The sequence below is a fragment of the Coregonus clupeaformis genome, chromosome 10 (genome assembly GCF_020615455.1).
Source record: "Coregonus clupeaformis isolate EN_2021a chromosome 10, ASM2061545v1, whole genome shotgun sequence".
Taxonomy (NCBI): Eukaryota; Metazoa; Chordata; class Actinopteri; order Salmoniformes; family Salmonidae; genus Coregonus; species Coregonus clupeaformis.
Genome location: NC_059201.1, coordinates 47099688 through 47123836, shown reverse-complemented (window position 1 = coordinate 47123836; position 24149 = coordinate 47099688). Strand labels below are relative to the sequence as shown.

The 24149-nt window shown below is 45.3% G+C and overlaps 1 protein-coding gene across 1 annotated transcript in view; it reads left to right on the top strand.

Moving 5' to 3' along the window:
* LOC121575403 overlaps positions 1-24149 on the top strand; it is a 39089-nt gene that overhangs the window by 4078 nt on the left and 10862 nt on the right. Inside the window, exons 3-5 of the mRNA XM_041888487.1 lie at positions 15033-15203; positions 17292-17469; positions 22248-23153. Of these exons, the coding sequence (XP_041744421.1) occupies positions 15033-15203; positions 17292-17469; positions 22248-23153 (1255 nt within the window). The remainder of the gene's footprint in view (positions 1-15032; positions 15204-17291; positions 17470-22247; positions 23154-24149) is intronic.

Here is a 24149-nt window from a genome sequence, read left to right as displayed (position 1 = left end):
CCCTGCATATGCTGAGCACTTGTTGGCTGCATTTCCTTCACTCTGCGGTCCAACTCATCCCAAACCATCTCAATTGGGATAAGGTCGGGTGATTGTAGAGTCCAGGTCATCAGATACAGCACTCCATCACTCTCCTTCTTGGTCAAATAGCCCTTACACAGCCTGGAGGTGTGTTGGGTCATTGTCCTGTTGAATAACAAATGATAGTCTCACTAAGTGCAAACCAGATGGGATGGCGTATCGCTGCAGAATGCTGTGGTAGCCATGCTGGTTAAGTGTGCCTTGAATTCTAAATAAACCGTGTAACCAGCAAAGCACCCCCACACCATCACACCTCCTCCTCCATGCTTCAGTGTTGGAACCACACATGTGGAGATCATCTGTTCACCTACTCTGTGTCTCACAAAGACACAGCGGTTGGCAAAAATCTCAAATTTGGACTCATCAGACCAAAGGACAGATTTCCACCGGTCTATTCTTCTTATTGGTGTCCTTTACTAGTGGTTTCTTTGCAGCAATTCGACCATGGCCTGATTCACGCAGTCTCCTCTGAACAGTTAATGTTTGTTGAGATATGTCTTTTACTTGAGATCTGTGAAGCATTTATTTGGGCTGCAATCTGAGGTGCAGTTATTCTAATGAATTTATCCTCTGCAGCAAAGGTAACTCTGGGTCTTCCTGTCCTGTGGCGGTCCTCATGAGAGCCAATTTCATCATAGCGCTTGATGGTTTTTACGACTGCACTTGAAGAAATTTTCAAAGTTCTTAATTTTCCGTATTGACTGTAGTTTCTCTTTGCTTATTTGAGCTGTTCTTGCCATAATATGGACTTGGTCTTTTACCAAATAGGGCTATCTTCTGTATACCTTGTCACTACACAGCTGATTGGCCCAAACATATTAAATTCCATGAATTAACTTTTAAGAAGGCACACCTGTTAATTGAAATGCATTCCAGGTGACTATCTCATGAAGCTGGTTGAGAGAATGAAAAGAGTGTGCAAAGCTGTCATCAAGGCAAAGGGTGGCTACTTAGAAGAATATTAAATATAAAATAAAATTCTCCGTAGAAGCTGATCCGTTGTCAGTATTGTGGATTAATACTAATGTTAAGGTCAGAGTTGAATGGAGAATGCTGATCTGAGAGCAGCGTTGCCTTTCTTTCGATCCTATCAGTTTTGAGACATGTAAACGTTCTCTCGGCGTGGTGTTTTAGGAAACTCATGTTACAGGAAATATGTATAGTTAAAACACTCATAAGCCTTGGAAACTGGGCACTAAGAATGGCCTGGCAGGTTTTTTTTTTTCTCTTATTTTGGGATTTTGAAAATGTCAAAGTGGACTTTGATTGAAAGAAAATGAAAACAGTTTTTTTAGTTTTTTTTGGGGGGTGGGGAGATGACACCTCCATTGGTTAGAGGGAGATGTGGATTATGAGTAGAATTTTGAATTTTTTAAATGTCTTAATTGGTTAAGGAATTATGATTTTTCAAACTCTGGTATTTGGTTGCAGTACCACTAGTGCTATAGGGGGCATTGGACTTCTAAGGCCATGCTCACCCCAGCTCATATACAGTATGGTATTGGTAATGGTCTAGATACAGATATAGTATATTGTGATCTCATTGGAGTTCGGTCAAATGGTTGTTAGGCCACGCCCAGCTCATATGGCTTTACTAAGGGTCTAGGTACAGTGCCTTGCAAAAGTATTCATCCCCCTTTGCGTTTTTCCTATTTTGTTGCATTAAAACCTGTAATTTAAATTGATTTTTATTTGGATTTCATGTAATGGACATACACAAAATAGTCCAAATTGGTGAAGTGAAATTTAAAAAATAACTTGTTTAAAAAAATTCAAAAAAATAAATAACGGAAAAGTGGTGGGTGCATATGTCTTCACGCCCTTTGCTATGACCCCCCTAAATAAGATATGGCGCAACCAATTACCTTCAGTCACATAATTAGTTAAATAAAGTCCACCTGTGTACAATCTAAGTGTCACAAGATCTGTCACACGATCTCAGTATATATACACCTGTTCTGAAAGGCCCCAGAGTCTGCAACACCACTAAGCAAGGGGCACCACCAAGCAAGCGGCACCATGAAGACCAAGGAGCTCTCCAAACAGGTCAGGGACAAAGTTGTGGAGAAGTACAGATCAGGGTTGGGTTATTTAAAAAAATCAGAAACTTTGAACATCCCACAGAGCACCATTAAATCCATTATTAAAAAATGGACAGAATATGGCACCATAACAAACCTGTCAAGAGAGGGCCGCCCACCAAAACTCACAGATAAGGTAAGGAGGGCATTAGTCAGAGAGGCAACAAAGAGACCAAAGATAACCCTGAAGGAGCTGCAAAGCTCCACAGCGGAGATTGGAATATCTGTCCATAGGACAGAAATAAATAAGCAAACACATTTGGTGTTCGCCAAAAGCCATGTGGGAGACTCCCCAAACAAATGGAAGAAGGTACGCCAGTCAGATGAGAGTAAAATTGAGCTTTTTGGCCATCAAGGAAAACGCTATGTCTGGCACAAACCCAACACCTCTCATCACCCCAAGAACACCATCCCCACAGTGAAGCATGGTGGTGGCAGCATCATGCTGTGGGGATGTTTTTCATCGGCAGGGACTGGGAAACTGCTCAGAATTGAAGGAATGATGGATGGCGCTAAATACAGGGAAATTCTTGAGGGAAACCTGTTTCAGTCTTCCAGAGATTTGATACTGGGATGGATGTTCACCTTCCAGCAGGACAATGACCCTAAGCATACTGCTAAAGCAACACTTGAGTGGTTTAAGGGAAACATTGAAATATCTTGGAATGGCCTAGTCAAAGCCCAGACCTCAATCCAATTGAGAATCTGTGGTATGACTTAAAGATTGCTGTACACCTGCGGAACCCATCAAACTTGAAGGAGGTGGAGCAGTTTTGCCTTGAAAAATGGGCAAAAATCCCAGTGGCAAGATGTCCCAAGCTTATAGAGACATTCCCCAAGAGACTTGCAGCTGTAATTGCTGGAAAAGGTGGCTCTACAAAGTTGTCACGATTTAACTGGATATGAACCCAAATGCAGACAACTACACCGAGCCAGAGAAGGTTTAACAGGTTTATTTACAAAGTTCAATTTGTCCAGGTTTCCAAAAATAGGGGAAGAGCAAGTCCAGGTTTACAGGGAGGGTAACAGATCCAGGTTCTGAGCAGGAGTGGTACCGTAACGTCCTAGTGTCCGTGGTGAGTCCAAAAGGGAGGTCCGGTAGTGGAAAGCAGGATGGTGGTGGCAGGAGTGAAGCGGAGGCAGGAGTCAGGTTCCAATAATCTGTGGCACAGGAGAAAAGTAACTAGAACAGGCCAAAAACACAAAGAGCGAAAACAAGCAGGTTGAGTCAACAGCGAGACTAACATGGTCGTCTTGACTATGATCTGACGATGAGTGGCAAGTTTGACCGGGTCTTTAAGGCTGAGGTGATTATGGTGAATGAGCTGCAGCTGGAACCCTGACTCCCGCACACCAGACTTCACTCCTGCAATCAAGAACAGACAGAGGGGAGGGGGAGAGCAGAGAGAGAGCTACCTAGCAGCAGTAGGCCTAACAGTACCCCCCTCTACGGACGCCACCCGGCGGCCGACAGGGTTTATCAGGATGTAATGTATGAAAATCACGGACCAGAGCAGGATCCACAATGAAGCTCCTGGGAACCCAGGAACGTTCCTCAGGACCATAACCCTCCCAATCCACCAGGTACTGGAAACCACGACCCCAGCGGCGAACATCCAGAAGTCGCCGGACAGTGTAGACAGGACCCCCACCCACGATCCTGGGCGGAGGAAGGGGACGAGAGGGCGGGCACAGAGGGCTAACCGACACAGGCTTAATCTGGGAAACATGAAAAGTGGAATGAACCCGTAGGGAGGCAGGAAGCTGTAGTTTAACCGCGCAGGGGTTAACAATAGACAGTATCTTGAACGGTCCTATAAAACGCGGCGCCATCTTCTTAGACTCCACTTTCAATGGAAGATCACGTGACTTAAGCCATACCTCTTGACCAGGAGAGTAACCGGGAGCCTGGGACCGGTGACGGTTGGCTTGCCTCTGCATGTACGACGAACCTCGGGACAGAGCTACCCTGGCCTTCCTCCAGACCTTGAAGCAGCGGCGCATGTGGGACTGCACCGAGGGTACCGCCAGTTCCCTCTCTTGAGAAGGGAACAGGGGAGGTTGATAACCCAGAGCACACAGAAAGGGAGACAAACCAGAGGAAGCGTTAGTCAAGGTGTTATGAGCATATTCCACCCAGGGGAGCATGGAGCTCCATGACCCAGGGTTAGACCCTGTGACACAGCGGAGAGCGGTCTCCATCTCCTGGTTCGCTCTCTCGGCTTGCCCGTTGGTCTGGGGGTGATATCCAGAGGACAGGCTGGATGTGATGCCCAAAGCTTTAAATAAAGCTTTCCATACCTGGGAGACAAACTGGGGACCCCTGTCAGAGACAATATCAGTGGGTAGACCATGAGAGCGGAACACATGTTCAACCAAAATATCAGCCGTCTCTCTGGCAGTGGGCAGTTTAGGTAGGGCCAAAAAATGAGCAAACTTAGAAAAACGATCAATCACAGTAAGAATGACAGTCTTTCCAGACGAGGGGGAAGTCCAGTGACAAAATCCAATGCAATGTGGGTCCAGGGCTGGCTGGGTATTGGCAGAGGTCGTAGAAGACCAGCGCTGGCCTGGGTGGAGTTCTTACTTCGCGCACATACCGTACAAGCAGCAATGAAGGCTCGAGTGTCCGCCTCCATCCTGGGCCACCAGAACTTCCGTCGCACAAAGTCAAGGGTCCGAGTAACTCCAGGGTGACAGGTAAGGGGAGACGAGTGAACCCACTGAAGTACCTGGGAGCGAACAGACTCAGGGACAAACAACCGGTTAGGAGGACCCCTCCCAGGGTCAGCTTGATGATGTTGAGCCTGTCTAACAATCCCTTCGATGTCACATGTGATGGCCGCAATACTGCAGGTAGGAGGCAAGATGATCTCAGGGTTACTACCAGTATCAACAGCAGAATGAACACGAGACAGGGCGTCAGGCTTGACGTTGCGTGACCCAGGACGGTAAGACAGAGAAAAATTGAATCTACCAAAAAATAGTGCCCACCTGGATTGACGGGGATTGAGCTGCTTCGCTGACTGGATGTATGCCAGATTTTTATGATCCGTCCAAACGATGAAGGGTTGTTCCGCCCCCTCCAACCAATGCCGCCACTCCACGAGAGCCAGCTTAACGGCGAGCAGTTCACGATTGCCAACATCATAATTCCTCTCTGCCTGAGAAAGTTTCCGTGAAAGAAAAGCACAGGGATGCAGTTTGTTATCTTCAGGAGAATGTTGTGACAACACCGCACCTACCCCAGTGTCGGATGCATCCACCTCCATGACAAACTGGCGGTCGGGGTCCGGCTGCATCAGAATGGGAGCCGAGGCGAAGCGATGTTTCAGTTCTTCGAACGCTGATTCGGCCCCTTCATTCCAAGCAAACGGTAGTGAGATGGAGGTGAGAGCGGTGAGTGGCGCCGCAATGCGGCTGTAGTCCTTGATGAACCTCCTGTAGAAGTTCGTAAACCCCAGGAATCGTTGAAGTTGTTTGCGGGTGGAGGGGGCTGGCCAGTCCGTGACAGCAGAGATCTTAGCTGGGTCCATCCGCAACTCCCCCTGAGCTATTATGTAACACAAAAAAGAGGTCTCAGACACATGAAATTCACATTTCTCCATCTTCACAAATAGTTTGTTCTCCAACAACCTTTGCAACACCTGGCGCACATGCAGTTCATGTTCCTGGGAGGACTCTGAGAAAATCAGGATATCATCCAGATAGACAAAAACAAAACGATTCAACATGTCCCGAAGGACATCATTCACTAGTGCCTGAAAAACAGCAGGGGCATTGGACAACCCAAAATGCATAACCAGATACTCAAAATGTCCCAAGGGTGTGTTGAAGGCAGTCTTCCATTCATCACCTTTACGAATGCGCACCAGGTGATACGCATTTCGTAGATCCAGTTTGGTAAAGATAGTTGCACCATGAAGGAGGGGAAAAGCTGAATTAATTAAAGGCAGAGAATATTTGTTCTTAATGGTGATGTTGTTAAGTCCACGGAAATCAATACAGGGTCTGAGGGTCTTATCCTTCTTACCAACAAAAAAGAATCCCGCTCCTACAGGTGACGAGGAAGGACGAATAATACCTGCCGCCAAGGAGTCCCGAATGTAGTTCTCCATAGCCTCCGTCTCCGGGCGGGAGAGATTGTACAGGCGACTGTTAGGGAGAGGGGCTCCTGGCTGGAGGTCAATGGCACAGTCGTAAGGCCGGTGAGGAGGAAGAGAAGTAGCTCTGTGTTTGCAGAAAACGGATGCCAGGTCATGATACACGTCAGGGACAGCAGAGAGATCCATGGACTCCAGTGGAGGTTGAGGCACAGTGCTGGCAGGGGTCTGAGCAGAACACAAACAATTCACATGACAAAATGTGCTCCATGAAACAATTCTACCTGTCACCCAATCAATGTGTGGATTGTGTCTTATGAGCCAGGGGATACCAAGGACCAGGGGGGTCTGTGGGCAGTCAATTATGTGAAACTGAATGTTCTCCTGATGATTACCCGACACTCTGAGACAAACAGGCACAGTCTGATGAGTAATACGGGTCAACAATTGTCCATTTAGACCCTTAGCCTGCAGCGGACGGTCCATAGGTACAGTCTCTAAATCCATTTGTTGAGCCAACTCTCGATCCAAAAAGCTTTCATCGGCACCAGAGTCAACCAGCGCACGAACAGGGAAATTCTGGGACTGCCACTGGAGGGATGCCTGGAGCAGAATGCGGGGAGAAGAGGAAGAATCCGCTGCTCGGCTCACCAAAACTTCTCCCATTAATGATGAGCCGGCCCTTTTCCCGGACGAACTGGGCAGGAAGGAACGAAATGACCAGCTTCTCCACAATACAGGCAGACCCGAGCCTGAATACGACGTGCACGCTCCTCTGAGGACAACCGTGCACGACCCACCTCCATGGCTTCGGGTTCAGTGCTCCTAGTATCGACTCGGGAAGACTCGGCCTTCTCCGTAGGGAAGAGGCGGGGAGGAGTTGGTTGACGACAGACAGGTTGCTTGGAACTACCACTCCTCTCCCGGCGGCGCTCCCGAATCCGATTATCCAACCTGATGGTGAGTGAAATAAGATTATCCAGCGTAGGCGATTCATCATATGACACCAATTCATCTTTCAAGGTCTCAGCCAAAGCATTAATGAACACTCCTTGTAATGCCTCGTCATTCCATCCACTCACTGCCGCTAAAGTCCGAAACTCCACTGCCATCTCCGCCACACTGCGAGACCCCTGCCGAAGAGAAAACAAACGTTTAGCAGCCTCCTTGCCCTGTACGGGGTGGTCGAAAACCTTCCTTATCTCAGTGGTGAAGGCAACGTAAGCGTTGCAAATGTCCGACTGACTCTCCCAGACCGCGGATCCCCAGGAACGAGCGGAACCGCTAGTAGAGTTGATAAGGTAGGCAATACGGGCTCTTTCTGAGACGTAGGTGAGGGGCTGTTGTTCAAACACCAACGAGCATTGAGTCAAAAAAATCACCACAGGTTCCCATGTTCCCGTCATAGCGCTCTGGAGCAGGAACAAAAGGCTCTCTGATCTGGGCTGGAGGAGCCGGAAAAACAGGCAGAGCAGGAGAAGGAGCAGTTTGTATGCCATGAACGAGGGGTGCATTATTAACTTGGGTAGTAAGGGCAGACACTTGATTGGTGAGTAATTGAACCTGATTAAGCAGCACCTGACTGTTCTCAGAAATAGTCTTAAACAAAGTATCATGTTGGCCAAGTAAAATGCCCTGATTGGCTATGGCAGTCCGAATGAGTGCACTCTGGGGTGGTATCCGAGCTACTGTCTGCTGGGTTCATGTGGGTCAGATCATACTGTCACGATTTAACTGGATATGAACGCAAATGCAGACAACTACACCGAGCCAGAGAAGGTTTAACAGGTTTATTTACAAAGTTCAATTTGTCCAGGTTTCCAAAAATAGGGGAAGAGCAAGTCCAGGTTTACAGGGAGGGTAACAGATCCAGGTTCTGAGCAGGAGTGGTACCGTAACGTCCTAGTGTCCGTGGTGAGTCCAAAAGGGAGGTCCGGTAGTGGAAAGCAGGATGGTGGTGGCAGGAGTGAAAGCGGAGGCAGGGAGTCAGGTTCCAATAATCTGTGGCACAGGAGAAAAGTAACTAGAACAGGCCAAAAACACAAAGAGCGAAAACAAGCAGGTTGAGTCAACAGCGAGACTAACATGGTCGTCTTGACTATGATCTGACGATGAGTGGTAAGTTTGACCGGGTCTTTAAGGCTGAGGTGATTATGGTGAATGAGCTGCAGCTGGAACCCTGACTCCCGCACACCAGACTTCACTCCTGCAATCAAGAACAGACAGAGGGGAGGGGGAGAGCAGAGAGAGAGCTACCTAGCAGCAGTAGGCCTAACAAAAGTATTGACTTTGGGGGGGATGAATAGTTATTCACGCTCAAGTTTTCATTTTTTTTGTCTTATTTCTTGTTTGTTTCACAATAAAAAATACTTTGCATCTTCAAAGTGGTAGGCATGTTGTGTAAATCAAATATACAAACCCCCAAAATATCCATTTTAATTCAAGGTTGTAAGCAACAAAATAGGAAAAATGCCAAGGGGGTTAAAAAGCCACTGTACAGATATAGTAAATTGGGCTCTGATGCCTGGGGAATTGAATAGGTGACTCAGCATAGCACACTGAACATCATACTTGAGTGTTGGGAAATTAGGAAACAATAGATTGGAAATGGCACTCAACCCTTTGGTGATCCACATCTGATCTAGGGTTAACAGGGGATAGATAGAATTCCATTATGGACTCATAATGATCTAGAGTTAGGGTCAACATTTGATCTATGACATCCAGATTTGATATACACATCCACATCGGATCTATGACATCCAAATATGATCTATGGTTACTCATAGAAGGTACATCCACATTTGATCAATGACATCCAAATCTGATCTACACATCCACATCTGATCTATGACATCCAAATTTGATCTATTTGGGGGATTTGTCTGGAAACTTGTAACTTCAGTGGGTTGCCAGGTGTGGCACTGCCAACATCATACTTGAGTCTTGTGCCAAAGCTTGCAGCATCAATATATTAGAAATGGCTTTAAGCCCTCATGAAGTCCATAAATGAGATGGGCCACCCCGACATCATCACAGAGTCTTGGGGCAATCAGACCACAGATAGATTAGATGTGGATCTGGACCCTCCAGAAAGGTCCTAGGACACACCACCCCTAACTCGTTGACCAATCAGAACATGGATTAGACTTTTTAGATTAGACTTGGCCCTCAACCCTTACTAAGTCCATAAACAGCATAGGACAATAAAAACAGGTGTTTGAGTTTTTTTTTTGCTGTTTTCGGAAGAGTTCCACATTCAGTCTAGGTAAGGGTATTTATCCACATGTAGTCTATGAAGCTTGTCAAGCGTTTAGGGTTTTTTGAATTAAACATTTTCCCAGAGTATTGTTGGGGGGCATCTAAGAGGCAGTATATGTGAAGATCAGCTGTCTCTGAAGTTATTGGGGAAAGATTTCGACTGTCAGTAGGATAACGTCTCACAATGGGTTGATTGACTACTGAGAGGGATGGGGGCAAACTGAGAGTTGATTTTTACAACAGGGACTTATTTGTCACACCAGAATATATATATATATATATATATTATTTTTTTTAAACATTGCAATATGCTCAACTCTTGCCTGTTTTTCAGTTGTCACAAAGGTCTTGCAGTGTATAAGCCTAACACCCATTGAGTGAGGTGACAAGACATTTCAAAGGGGGGAATTTCCCACTTCTTTCTTCAGATACTTGTCTGCAGGGATGAAACGAGGCACATATGTTGAAACCAGGTGTTTCTGAGCCTTTTTTAAGTAAGGGTATTTATCCATATGTAGTCTATGAAGCCTTTCAAGTCATTGGGAGAATTTCTCTGTTTTTTAGCTCAAACGTGTCTGTGGAGATGCGGGGAGATGCATATGTGAGTTTTGGGCCAATCAGAGCATGGATACATGAAGTCTTGCCAGGAGTCCCTGGACACTTGTAACTTCAGTGGGTGGTTCGTCGTGGCATTCCCGGCATCATACTTCAGTATTGGGCCAATCACAGCATCCTTAGGCCCTCAAAGTCCATAGACGAGATGGGCGTGGCTGGCCCGACATCATACTTGGGTCTTTGGGCAATCAAAACAGAGATTAGTTATGGGATCTGGACCCTTTGATACATCCAGAAAGGTCCTAGGACACGCCCCCACAAGGCCCAAAATGAAGCCTGGCCTAAATTTAAGGTGATTTTACAATACAGTACAACTTTATAAATCCCGAGGGGCAATTCATTCAGGGCTGAAAGGGTGCATCAAATAGGACAAACACACACAGACAGTATAAAGAATAAAATATAAAACACTCAAGGAATTAATGAAAAGTGTGTGGCGTAATTTAAGAAACTACAAATTCATGGTAGCCACAGTTCTTACTTAATTTCAGGGCTAAACTATCTCTAGAATAGTCCCTAGATCTTCCTTGATGGTCCTGTTAACCAGGCAGATGGCCTCTGGCACAAATGAGGCCCTACGCCTATTGGTGGAGCACTTGAGACAGCGCAGGTGGCGTCCAAGGGGGAGCAGTTTGAACTGCAGGTTGAGGACATGGGTGATCTCCCCCAGGAAGTCATACGCCTTCCTCCTGGCCTGCTGCTCAAAGAATGAGGCCATACTTCTGAGAGGCACCCCAGTGATCTTAGAGCAGGTATTCAAAATGGCTTGGAGGTCGTTCCTGTTCTTGACAGAGAGGGATGTGAACCAGCATTTGAAAGAGAAACACAGGATGCTCTTGATGAAAGAACTGTAAAAGGTTTGCAATACTGATTTGTGGACACTAAATGTGTTCAGTTTCCTGAGGAAGTATTGTCTTTGGTAGGCTTTTTTGATGATGGTGTCTGTGTTTTGTTCAAACTTCAGGGTATTATCAAAGATGGTACCAAGATATTTATACTGGTCCACAATGTCCACCTCCTCACCATGGATGATCACTGGGTCCATTCTGGGGGGCTTCCTCCTGAAGTCAACCTCTCACTTTCAGTTATTTGAAAAGGAAATAATCTCCCAAATGTCACTATTTCTAAAACAAGCCATAGAAAGTTGGTTGCAATTTCAATTTAATCCTCCAGAAACGACAGAACAAATAATGCAACAAATATTGTGGTTAAATTCAAATATACTAATTGACAAAAAACCTTTATTTTTTGACAGAATGTTTAAAAAAGGTATAATCTTCGTAAATGATATCATCGGTAGGACTGGTGGAGTTATGTCGCACATGCAGCTAACAAAAACATATGGAAATGTCTGCTCTACCCAAAATAACAACCAAATAATTGCAGCCTTATCGCAAAAGTGGAAGAGGAAAGTGGAAGGGGGAGAAAGTAAGGAACTTGTCTGTCGGCCTTGCATTAAAGTACATAATTGGTTAAGGAAAACTGTGATAAATAAAAAAGTATATCAGTTTCACTTAAGGACCAAAGGATTGACAGCCGTCCCATATAGATTGCAAAATAGTTGGGAAGAGATCTTTGACGTACCGATCCCATGGCATAGTGTTTATGAACTGACACGCAAAACGACACCGGATTCAAAAATTAGAATCTTTCAATTTAAATTATTATATAAAATTCTTGCTACCAATAGAATGTTATTTATATGGGGGATACAATCTTCCCAGCTCTGCAGATTTTGCTGTGAAGAGACAGAATCATTAGATCATTTGTTTTGGTTCTGTCCATTTGTAGCTTGTTTTTGGACACATGTCCAGGAATGGACTGGAATGCAATATTTACCTGGAACTAACCTTGCAGATAGCATTACTGGGTGATCTGAAAAGTCATAGTCAATCAATCAATAATATAATAATACTTTTAGCAAAAATGTTTATTTCTAATTCACAATCTGTAGAAGCAATGAGAATAGAAAGGTTCAGAACTTTTGTAAAACATCACAGTACGGTTGAAATATATATGGCAAATAGAAATCCTATATGGATGGTGTTAAGAGATAGATGGGAGGTATTGAATAGAGTTGAAGGATGGGACTAATAACAAATAACAACAAATAATAACAAAGATAGCTAATAATGTAAGCACACTGTGTCCATAATAAGTATATAGGTTGTATGTTGGGAGCTTTTGGGAAAGAGCACAGTTAGAAAGATATGGCATATAGAAGCAAACCGGATGGACATCATGAAAATGATCGGAGAGGTTGAGAGTAGAAGAAGTTCAGGAGCAAAAAATTAATAAAATATATATAATAGAATTATTGTAAAATTAACTCTGTCCATAAGGTGTAGATAGTAAGTATAGACCGGAAGTAGAGGCCTGGGCATTGCTGTTCACTAATTTACTCCAAGTAGGGAAAGGATGGTGGGGTTGAAAAGTAATAAAGGGGAATATATATATAAAAAACATGGGGGATTGGAAGTGATGCAGACAATTACATTGATAGAAGATACAATCTATCTGCAATATTAAGCTGATCCATTCCCCCCCAAGAAAAATAAATAAAAATAAATAAAATAAGGTATTCACAATGGCTTGGAGGTCGTTCCTGTTCTTGACAGAGAGGGTTGTGAACCAGCATTTGAAAGAGAAACACAGGATGCTCTTGATGAAAGAACTGTAAAAGGTTTGCAATACTGATTTGTGGACACTAAATGTGTTCCGTTTCCTGAGGAAGTATTGTCTTTGGTAGGCTTTTTTGATGAAGGTGTCTGTGTTTTGTTCAAACTTCAGGGTATTATCAAAGATGGTACCAAGATATTTATACTGGTCCACAATGTCCACCTCCTCACCATGGATGATCACTGGGTCCATTCTGGGGGGCTTCCTCCTGAAGTCAACAACCATTTCCTTCGTCTTGGAGACATTCAACTCCAGCAGTGCACTGTCACACCAGTTAATTAAGTTCTGAAGGGCTGGGCCGTGGTCCTGCATAGACCCTGAGAGGAGTTAGAGGACTGTGTCATTGGCAAACGTCACAAGATGGCGTTGGGCATGGGCACTCTGACAGTCATTGGTGTAGAGAATAAAAAGGAGGGGCGACAGTACACACCCTTGTGGTGAACCTGTGCAAGTGAGTAGGGTGTCTGACATGGCACCATTAACAGACTCTCTGTGGCTTGTCAGTTAAAAAATACATAATCCATGAGATAAGGCCATGGTCGAGATTGAACTGAGTCAAGTTTTCTGGTGAAGTTGGCCGGCTGCATGGTGTTAAATGCAGACGAAAAGTCCACAAATAGGAGCCTGACAAAGGCCCTCCTGTTCTCCAGATGGCTGTCGATGGTATCCATTAAAAACAGCTTGGCGTCGTCAACACCTCTCTTTGAGCGATACATGAACTACAGGTGATCCAGCAGAGCAGGAAGTGCCTTCAATGGGTGTTATAGGGGCTATTTCGAAGGGTTAAAAATGTCAAATCTTTCCAAAATGTCATATGTGTGGTTTGGCGACCGTCATTAACTGGCACAGATGTGAAAACCAGGTGTTTGAGGGTTTTTTGCCCTTTTTGGAAGACTTCCAAATTCAATCTAGGTAAGGGTATTTATCCATATGTAGTCAATGAAACTATTCAAGCCTTTAGGGTTGTCTGAATTAAAATTTTCCCCAGATTATTGTTGGGGGGGGCATCTAAGGGGTAATATATGTGAAGATCAGCTGTCTCTGAAGTTGTCGGGTCAAGATTTTGACTGTCAGTAGGATAACAGCTCGCAATGGGTTGATTGACTACAGAGAGGGATGGGGGGCAAACAGAGTGGATTTTTACACCAGGGGTGTCAACAGGGACTTGTCTTTCACACCAGAATAATTTTTTAAACATTGCAATATGCTCAACTCTTGACTGTTTTTCAGATGTCATCACAAAGGTCTTGCAGTGTATAAGCCTAACACCCATTGAGTGAGGTGGCAAGACATTTAAAAGGGGGGAATTTCCCACTTTTTTCTTCAGATACTTGTCTGCAGGGATGAAACAAGTCACATGTTGAAACCAGGTGTTTCTGAGCCTTTTTTAGCCCTTTTTATGAAGACTTCCAAATGTAATCTAAGTAAGGGTATGTATCCATATGTAGTCTATAAACCCTTCAAGCCATTGGGTGGATTTCTCTGGGGGGTTTTCACTCAAACGTGTGTGTGGAGATGCATATGTGAGTCTCGGGCCAATCAGAAGGCTTGCCCCTGGACACTTGTAACTTCAGTGGGTGGCTGAGCGTGGCACTGCCAACAGCATACTTGAGTATTGGGCCAATCGCAGTATCAATATATTACAAATGGCCATTATAAAGCACATAAACGAGATGGGCGTGGCCACTCCATCAGCATACTTGAGTCTTTGGCCAATCGTTGAATATATATTAGAATTGGCCTTATAAATTCCTTCTGCCAATCAGAGCAATGAAAGATTAGACTTCGATCTTAGTCCTTACTAGGTCCAGAAAGTGTATAGGACACGCCCCCAGACACCCCCCCACAGACTTCTTGGCCAATCAGAGCATCCATGGATTACACTTGGCATTGGACCCTTACTAAGTCCATCCCTACACCTACTATTTGCTGGAGGACTGAGTGGAGTGCCCCCTAGAGGTAAAAACAGCATGTCCAATTTGAAATTGGACTTCTATATTGGTGGAGTAAGACTACATTTATGTTAAGCACAGGCCTGGATGTGACATCCAAAAGCCCATTTTGCCAGCCATTTCCACATCTACTTAATGTTTAAAAAATGGCTCTAAAAGCCCTAACTCTGGTTTGCTTTGGAAAGGAGGTTCAAGCCTCAATAAAAAACCAGTGTTAAAAAATGCAGTGACGATAGGTTTCTTTTCGCTTTGAACCACAGAGTGAAGCCTGTTACATCAAAGCAGCATTTCCACAAATCCTGGAGCTTCTGAACACACACTTCAAGTATGTCAGAAAATCGGACAATGGGCGCTATGTCAAAGCCCTGAAAAAGGTCATATATGACCTCTACTCCCAAAACTGTATACCTGAAATCAACGAGGAGATTGAGGTGAGTGCTACTTACTTATGAGCTTTGCTACTCTAGTCCAGGAACAGTCTCTTCCAAAGGTGTGTTGGATTGTGCCAAGGCGAAGAAGTGCCAGAATTAAACTTTTATTGATGGAAGCATAAATAACCTCTCAGAAATAAACAAAGTTAAGCAGGGCTTGGGAGGTTGGAACATGCAGTGGCAGCCTTATTAAACGGGACCATTTTAAAAGTACCCAATAATGGTAAACTATTTTGATGCATTCAGTGAATTAGCATTCCACTGGGAATCCTCCACACACTGTAGTTTATGGACTACATAAGCCTTTGTCCTAATTTCTAATAGGACACGGTAACTGTAAACACATTGATAATTACAATATGGCTTGTTACTTTGATATATGTTCTCTAAACATGTTAAGCTGTTCAGTGGTCATGGTCGTTAAATAGATAAAATAGATAGGATAAAGATACCATCAATTGAACTTAAATTGAAGTTACAGAAATACGACAATGAAAGTCACCATGTGTTCAATTCTAAATGTTCAATTTAGAATACAATTCTTTCTTCAAGGAGACTGCCACCTCAGATATGGCAGGTTAATAGAATATGTTTGAGAGTACGCCAAAAATGTGATCTGAATTACGTTGGGCAGGGCAGACTCCAGGAGATGGTTATGCACTGCACAGCACCCACCGTGCATAACATTTACACTGCAGACATCAAAAAGCCAGTAAGTCTGGGCTAATCATCTTCTGTCTATATTAGATTAGTGTCAGATTAATGTCAGAGATGGGACTGGTGCCCCAGTATGTTTCTGGGTACCCTGTGACGCTGGTATAGGTAATGGTCCCTCTTCAATAGACCTTTGTCTCTTAAATGGTTTTGTTTTTTTCATTAGTCCACTGTTAATACAGTCCCAGAAATGTTTTTCATGTCAGCAGTCAAGTTAAGATATTGGACTTTCAAGTGTCACTTGCCACATCATCATGATGATGCAAAATGCATCATATGATGTAAAACACATCATGACGATGTGGCAAGTGACACTTTGCTTCTTGAAAATCCTATGTCTTGAAAATTGGACTGCTGGCAGGCGAAGCGAGAGGATTTACTCTGCCTAAAATCTGTCCAAGAAAATAAAACCACAAAGTGAATAATTTTGTATGGAGGTCAATTAGTGTTGAATTTGGTCAACAACTAAATTTACAAGTTAGGTTGTTACGAATGCACTGATATAAGTGTCATTTCGGCAACTTAACAAAATACAACTTTATATCGGAGTTGGGCCTGTTTTCACACACTCATCTGCCCTCTCATTGGATAGAATTGTCCCAGCAAATCTCGCCTCCCCCGCTTGCCTTCCATGTATTTCCATAAGAGCGGTCACTTGACTATCTTGTCAATATAATGGATAATCTTTGCTGCTGACATGCCAAACATTTTGGAACTGTATCAACAGTGGACCAAAGGAAAAAATGCCAAAAGATAGTTTTTGAGTTAATTTTTCCTTTATTAAGGAAACCCCTTGTCCAACATCTTCACTGTGAAGTTTGGGCTAGCTACAGTAAATGTGAATGGCTACCCCCAGACTGAAAGGACAAGGGAGGCTTCCACAGACAGACCAGCAGGGAGAGGAGCAGCAGGCTCACCCCACGGTCCCGTCACTGTTGCTGGGCCCAAGCTGGTCACACCTGTCCCTTTCAAATATTAAATTAACCCCTATACAAAACAAATTCCTTGACCCAATCAGAGTCAATCAGAGTATAATTTCTCAGTTGATTTCCTGCAATCAAAAACATATTTTGAAATACTTTTAGAGATCTTTACAAAACCCTTTCAAACGTTTAAATACTCTAAGACTTAAGCCAAGATTTTATTTTGTGAGAATACTGTATATAATGATCTACAATAGCCTTTTTCTCTGGCAGCCCTTCACAGAGATCTGAGTTTTCATCATTAGAAAAATTCATTACGCATGAGGTATTATTCAATAAGTGCCATTGAAAACCACTTGAAAGTGTTTCAGGATGTTTTGAATTGTTAGTAGGGAATGAATGTGACCTGTTCTGTCTCCTCTCTCCCTCTCTCCTTTTGTCCGTGTCAAAGGACAACCCAGTGAAGTTTGTCAAAATGCAAAGCACCTCGCCCAGAGAGGCTCTGACAAAAGCCCGGGGGGTCATTGAGATGTACTTAACCCTGTTGAACAAGAGCAACGGGCCCATCGACTGGAACTGCGAGGAAGAGTACGCCGAGGATTACCTAGAATCCACCACCCCCACCACAGGTAGCAGGAGATATACAATAATTATGATAATATCCATTAAAAGAGATAGTTAGTCATTTTGTAGAGTTTTACTGGTGGTTTCAGTGTCACGCCCTGACTCAGGGGACGCTTATATGTTGAGTCAGGGTGTGTATATTCCTTGTTGTGCTTGTTCTATGTATGAGGATCTAGTATGTCTAGTTCTATGTTGGCCGGTGTGGTTCCCAATCAGAGGCAGCTGTCGCTCGTTGTCTCTGATTGGGGACCATACTTGAGCAGCCTATTGGCACTGTCTAGTTGTGGGATCTTGTTCCGTGTAAGGTTTGTTGTTCTGTACTACCTTGGACTTCACGTTTCGTTTCCTTTGTTGTTTTGTCGTGTTGTTTATTACGTTAATAAACATGTACGCATATCACACTGCGCCTTGGTCTGTGAAGATCCCACCAAACGAGGTCCAAGCAGCGTGCCCAGGCGGAGCGAATAGCCATGTCACAGGTGGGAAAATTGCGGTCATGGGAAGAGATATTTGCGGGGAGAGGACCATGGGCTAAGGTAGATGCACAGGCAGGAGAGGTGCAACGGCAACACGGAGGAGGCCGGTCGAGGAGGAAAAAAAATTGGGGGGCACACAGGGTGGTTGGCGGAGCCTAGTGTCAGAGCAGAGCCAACTCCCCGTACTCACGCGAGGAAGCGTATGACTGGGCAGGCTCCGTGTTATGCGGAGCTACGTACTGTGTCGCCAGTGCGCCGGCACAGTCCTGTACGACCTGTGCTTGCACCACGCACGTGCCGTGCGAAGATGGGCATCCAGCCAGGACGGGGTGTGCCAGCTCAACGCTCCTGGTCTCCAGTACGCTTCCTCGGTCCCACATATCCTGCGCCAGTTCTACGAACTGTATCGCCAGTGCGCATGCACAGCCCAGTGCGTCCTGTGCTGATGCCTCAAACATACTGTGCGGAAGTAGGCATTGAGCCAGGACGGGTTGTGCCAGCTCTCCGCTCCAGACCTCCAGTCCGCCTCCACAGTCCGGCCCGGCCTGTTCCTGCTCCTGGCACCAAGCCAGTGGTGCGCGTCGCCAGCCCGGCCCGGCCTGTTCCTGCTCCTCGCACCAAGCCAGTGGTGCGCGTCGCCAGTCCGGCCCGGCCCGTTCCTGCTCCTCGCACCAAGCCAGTGGTGCGCGTCACCAGTCCGGCCCGGCCCGTTCCTGCTCCTCGCACCAAGCCAGTGGTGCGCGTCGCCAGTCCGGTCCGGCCCGTTCCTGCTCCTCGCACCAAGCCAGTGGTGGGCGTCGCCAGCCCGGCCCGGCCCGTTCCTGCTCCTCGCACCAAGGCAGTGGTGCGCGTCGCCAGCCCGGCCTGGCCCGTTCCTGCTCCTCGCACCAAGCCAGTGGTGAACGTCGCCAGTCCGGCCCCGCCTCTGCTCTCGCACAAGCCAGTGCGTCTCGTTCCTGCTCGGTGGCGCAGTCGGCCCGGCCGGGCACCAGACCAGTGGTGCGCGTCGCCAGTCCGGCCCGGCCTGTTCCTGCTCCTCGCACCAAGCCAGTGGTGCGTGTCGCCAGTCCGGCCCGGCCCGTTCCTGCCCCTCGCACCAAGACAGTGGTGCGTGTTCCTAGTCCGGTCCAGCCCGTGCCTGCTCCTCGCACCAGACCAGTGGTGCGTTTCTCCAGTCCGGCGCGGCCCGTTCCACCGGTGCCTGGTTCGGTGCCTGATCCAGTTCCGGTCAGCCGTTCCACTCCGGAGCCAGAGCAGTCCGCTCCACCGGTGCCTGATCCAGCTCCGGTCAGCGGCTCCACTCCGGAGCCAAAGCAGTCCGCTCCACCGGTGCCTAGTCCGGCTCCGGTCAGTGGCTCCAGTCCAGACCATGACGTCAGCCCCTCTCCAGGTTCGGGGTCTCCCACACCAGGGTCCAGACAGGGCCTGGCGTATCGTGGGAGGAAGGAGAGGGAAAGCAACGCGCCGAGGTCTAGACCAGACCAGGGGCGCAACAGGGAGGCGGAGAATGAGAGGTCGTCACGCCCCGAGCCGGATCTGCCTCCGAGGCGGAATGCCCACCCGGCCCCTACCCTGTTATGTTTATGTTGTGCGGTTGGAGTCCGCACCTTTGGGGGGGGGGGGTACTGTCACGCCCTGACTCAGGGGACGCTTACAGTGGGGGGAAAAAGTATTTAGTCAGCCACCAATTGTGCAAGTTCTCCCACTTAAAAAGATGAGAGGCCTGTAATTTTCATCATAGGTACACTTCAACTATGACAGACAAAATGAGAAAAACATATCCAGAAAATCACATTATAGGATTGTTAATGAATTTATTTGCAAATTATGGTGGAAAATAAGTATTTGGTCAATAACAAAAGTTTCTCAATACTTTGGTACAGTGGGGGAAAAAGTATTTAGTCAGCCACCAATTGTGCAAGTTCTCCCACTTAAAAAGATGAGAGAGGCCTGTAATTTTCATCATAGGTACACGTCAACTATGACAGACAAATTGAGAAACAAAAATCCAGAAAATCACATTGTAGGATTTTTAATGAATTTATTTGCAAATTATGGTGGAAAATAAGTATTTGGTCACCTACAAACAAGCAAGATTTCTGGCTCTCACAGACCTGTAACTTCTTCTTTAAGAGGCTCCTCTGTCCTCCACTCGTTACCTGTATGTGATTTTCAGGATTTTTCTTTCTCAATTTGTCGGTCATAGTTGACGTGTACCTATGATGAAAATTACAGGCCTCTCTCATCTTTTTAAGTGGGAGAACTTGCACAATTGGTGGCTGACTAAATACTTTTTTCCCCACTGTATATGTTGAGTCAGGGTGTGTATATTCATTGTTGTGCTTGTTCTATGTATGAGGATCTAGTATGTCTAGTTCTATGTTGGCCGGTGTGGTTCCCAATCAGAGGCAGCTGTCGCTCGTTGTCTCTGATTGGGGCCAATACTTAAGCAGCCTATTGGCACTGTCTAGTTGTGGGATCTTGTTCCGTGTAAGGTTTGTTGTTCTGTACTACCTTGGACTTCACGTTTCGTTTCCGTTGCAGGTTTGTCGTGTTGTTTATTATGTTAATAAACATGTACGCATATCACACTGCGCCTTGGTCTGACCCGTCATTAAACGAACGTGACATTCAGTCTCCCATAACTACCACAGACTTTATTGATTGTTATTGCTGTTTGTCTCCCGTAGTGGAATCTTTTATGAGCATAGGCTGGAAGGATCATCTTTCATTTGGATGTGTTAGCTTCCATGTTATGAGGAAAATAACATTATATCCCATATAAAAACTAGTCAATACCTAAATTACCACCAGAAAATCTGGAAAACACACACCTAAACAATGCCTATTTTTTCAAATCCAGCAATGCTCCTGGAAATGATTAAGAGTTTCTGTGTACAGTGGCTTGCGAAAGGATTCAACCCCCCCTTGGCATTTTATCTATCTATTTTGTTGCCTTACAACCTGGAAGTAAAATTGATTTTTGGGGGGTTGTATATTTGATTTACACAACATGCCTAACACTTTGAAGATGCAAAATATGTTTTCTTGTGAACAAACAAGAAATAATACAAAAAAAAAAAAAGAAAACTTGAGCGTGCATAACTATTCACCCCCCCAAAGTCAATACTTTGTAGAGCCACCTTTTGCAGCAATTACAGATGCAAGTCTCTTGGGGTATGTCTCTATAAGCTTGGCACATCTAGCCACTATGATTTTTTCCCATTCTTCAAGGTAAAACTGCTTCAGCTCCTTCAAGTTGGATGGGTTCTGCTGGTATACAGCAATCTTTAAGTCATACCACAAATCTCAATTGGATTGAGGTCTGGGCTTTGACTAGGCCATTCCAAAACATTTAAATGTTTCCCCTTAAACCACTCAAGTGTTGCTTTAGCAGTATGCTTATGGTCATTGTTCTGCTGGAAGCTGAACCTCCGTCCCAGTATCAAATCTCTGGAAGACTGAAACAGGTTTCCTTCAAGAATTTCCCTGTATTTAGCGCCATCCATCATTAATTCAATTCTGACCAGTTTCCCAGTCCCTGCCAATGAAAAACATCCCCACAGCATGATGCTGCCACCACCATGCTTCACTGTGGGGATGGTGTTCTCGGGGTGATGAGAGGAGTTGGGTTTGCGCCAGACATAGCGTTTTCCTTGATGGCCAAAAAGCTCAATTTTAGTCACATCTGACCAGAGTACTTTCTTCCATATGTTTGGGGAGTCTCCCACATGCCTTTTGGCGAACACCGAACGTGTTTGCTTATTTCTTTCTTTAAGCAATGGCTTTTCTCTGGCCACTCTTCCATAAAGCCCAGCTCTGTGGAGTGTACGGCTTAAAGTGGTCCTATGGACAGATACTCCAATCTCCGCTGTGGAGCTTTGCAGCTCCTTCAGGGTTATCTTTGGTCTCTTTGTTGACTCTCTGATTAATTCCCTCCTTGCCTGGTCCGTGAGTTTTGGCAGGTTTGTTGTGGTGCCATATTATTTCCATTTTTAAATAATGGATTTAATGGTGCTCCGTGGGATGTTAAAAGTTTCAGATATTTTTTTCATTTCACTTGACTATTTTGTGTATGTCCATTACATGAAATCCAAATAAAAATCAACTTAATGTACAGGTTGTAATGCAGCAAATTAGGAAAAACACCGAGTGGGATGAATACTTTTGCAAGGCACTGTATAATTTGCTGTTTCGCAACCAAACATCTGGCCACCCATTATTACTCCAAGCTGTTTTCAGACTGTTCTCTTAGTCTTATTTACCCTAACCATTCCCATGTTACATGTCCCTCTCCTCTGCCCTAGCTGAACCTGAACACAAGTGTGCATGTCCAACAGTGGGTCTGGTGACCCCTGATGTCTCCCTGGTGTCCCACAGCGTATGGAGCAGTCCCCCACAGCCCACCCTCTCCCAACTCAACACGATTGTGCCTCCCAGGCCGACTCACCTACCCCTGGGTACCAAGAGCGCTGAGCCCCAGGTGTTCCTTGCAAGTTCTGGTACCGTAAGACCTCCCTTCCCCAGGGAGCTGCAGCGGACTGTCCCCGATGGACGTTCACTTGAAGGGGGCAGAGAGGGGGAGATACACTGGGACTTTCGTCCACCTTCACCCAATGGAACTGAGTCAGATTCTGCACTCTACCACACAGTTGCAGACCCCCATTCTGCCACGAACGACGCTTCCACATCTTCCCCTCCCAGTCTGATTCTCCTGGGGACCGTTGGCTCCCATGACGAGACTTTTTACTACCCCCAGACTGAGAAGACAAGAGAGGCTTCCACAGACAGATCAGCAGGGAGAGGAGCAGCAGGCTCACCCCACAGTCCCGTCGCTGTTGCTGGGGCCAAGCTGGTTACACCTGTCCCTTTCCTGTACAAGGTTATTGGCATCACCCCCAGTAGTGATGAGAGCACTGCCTATGTGTTGGCCAAGAGGTCGCTGGACGCCAGGAACTATGGAATACTTCAGGATGGGGTTTCAACAGAGACCCCTCAACTAGAGGACACTAGAGAAAAATATCCAGGCACAGAGAGATATTTACATGACTGGAACCCTCCGATTGAAAGCACTACGACCAAAGCATTTCCACATTTGAAGACGACAGCGGAGGAGCCAGACAAACTACACACCACTACAGAGGTACTGGACCAAGTAACGAAGACTGAGCCAAACCATAGCAGGACATCCTATGAGGATGTCTTCAGCACAGGTAAAGCAAAGAACCCTGTTTGATCTACTTTGTGTCCTCCTACTGATTCAAACTACACAAATTCACTTTCATAGAGATTTGCTTAGCACTTTATTTTACTGTACTGTTTCCACTAGTCTTTTTTTAAACATGTATTTATCCCCTTATTTTAAGAACTAAACTACCTCCACACAGTAAATTAGGAAAGTATTCAGACCCCTTGACTTTTTCCAAATGTTGTTACATTAGTCTTATTCTAAAATGGATTGAATTGTTTTTTCCCCCTCATCAATCTACGCACAATACACCATAATTACAAAGCAAAAACAGGGTTTAAGAAATGTTAGCAAATTTATGAGTAAAACAAAACAGTCAAAAGTTTGGACACACTCATTCAAGGGTTTTTCTTTATTTTGTTACATTGTATAATAATAGTCAAGACATCAAAACTATGAAATTACACACATGGAGTCATTTAGTAACCAAAAAGTGTTAAACAAATTCTTCAAATAGCCACCTTTTGCCTTGATGACAGCTTTGCACACTCTTGGCATTTTCTCAACCAGCTCCATGAGGTAGTCACCTGGAATGCATTTCAATTAACAGGTGTGCATTGTTAAAAGATAATTTGTGGAATTTATTTCCTTCTTAATGCGTTTTAGCCAATCAGTTGTGTTGTGTCAGGGTAGGGGTTATACAGAAGATAGCCCTATTTGGTAAAAGACCAAGTCCATATTATGACAAGAACAGCTCAAATAAGCAAAGAGAAAAGACAGTCCATCATTACTTTAAGACATGAAGGTCAGTCAATACGGAAACATTTCAAAAACTGGTTCTCATGAGGACCACCACAGGAATGGAAGACCCAGAGTTACCTCTTCTGCAGGGGATAAGTTCATTAGAGTTACCAGCCTCAGAAATTGCAGCCCAAATAAATACTTCACAGAGTTCAAGTAACAGACACATATCAACATCAACTGTTCAGAGGGGACTGTGTGAATCAGGCCTTCATGGTCG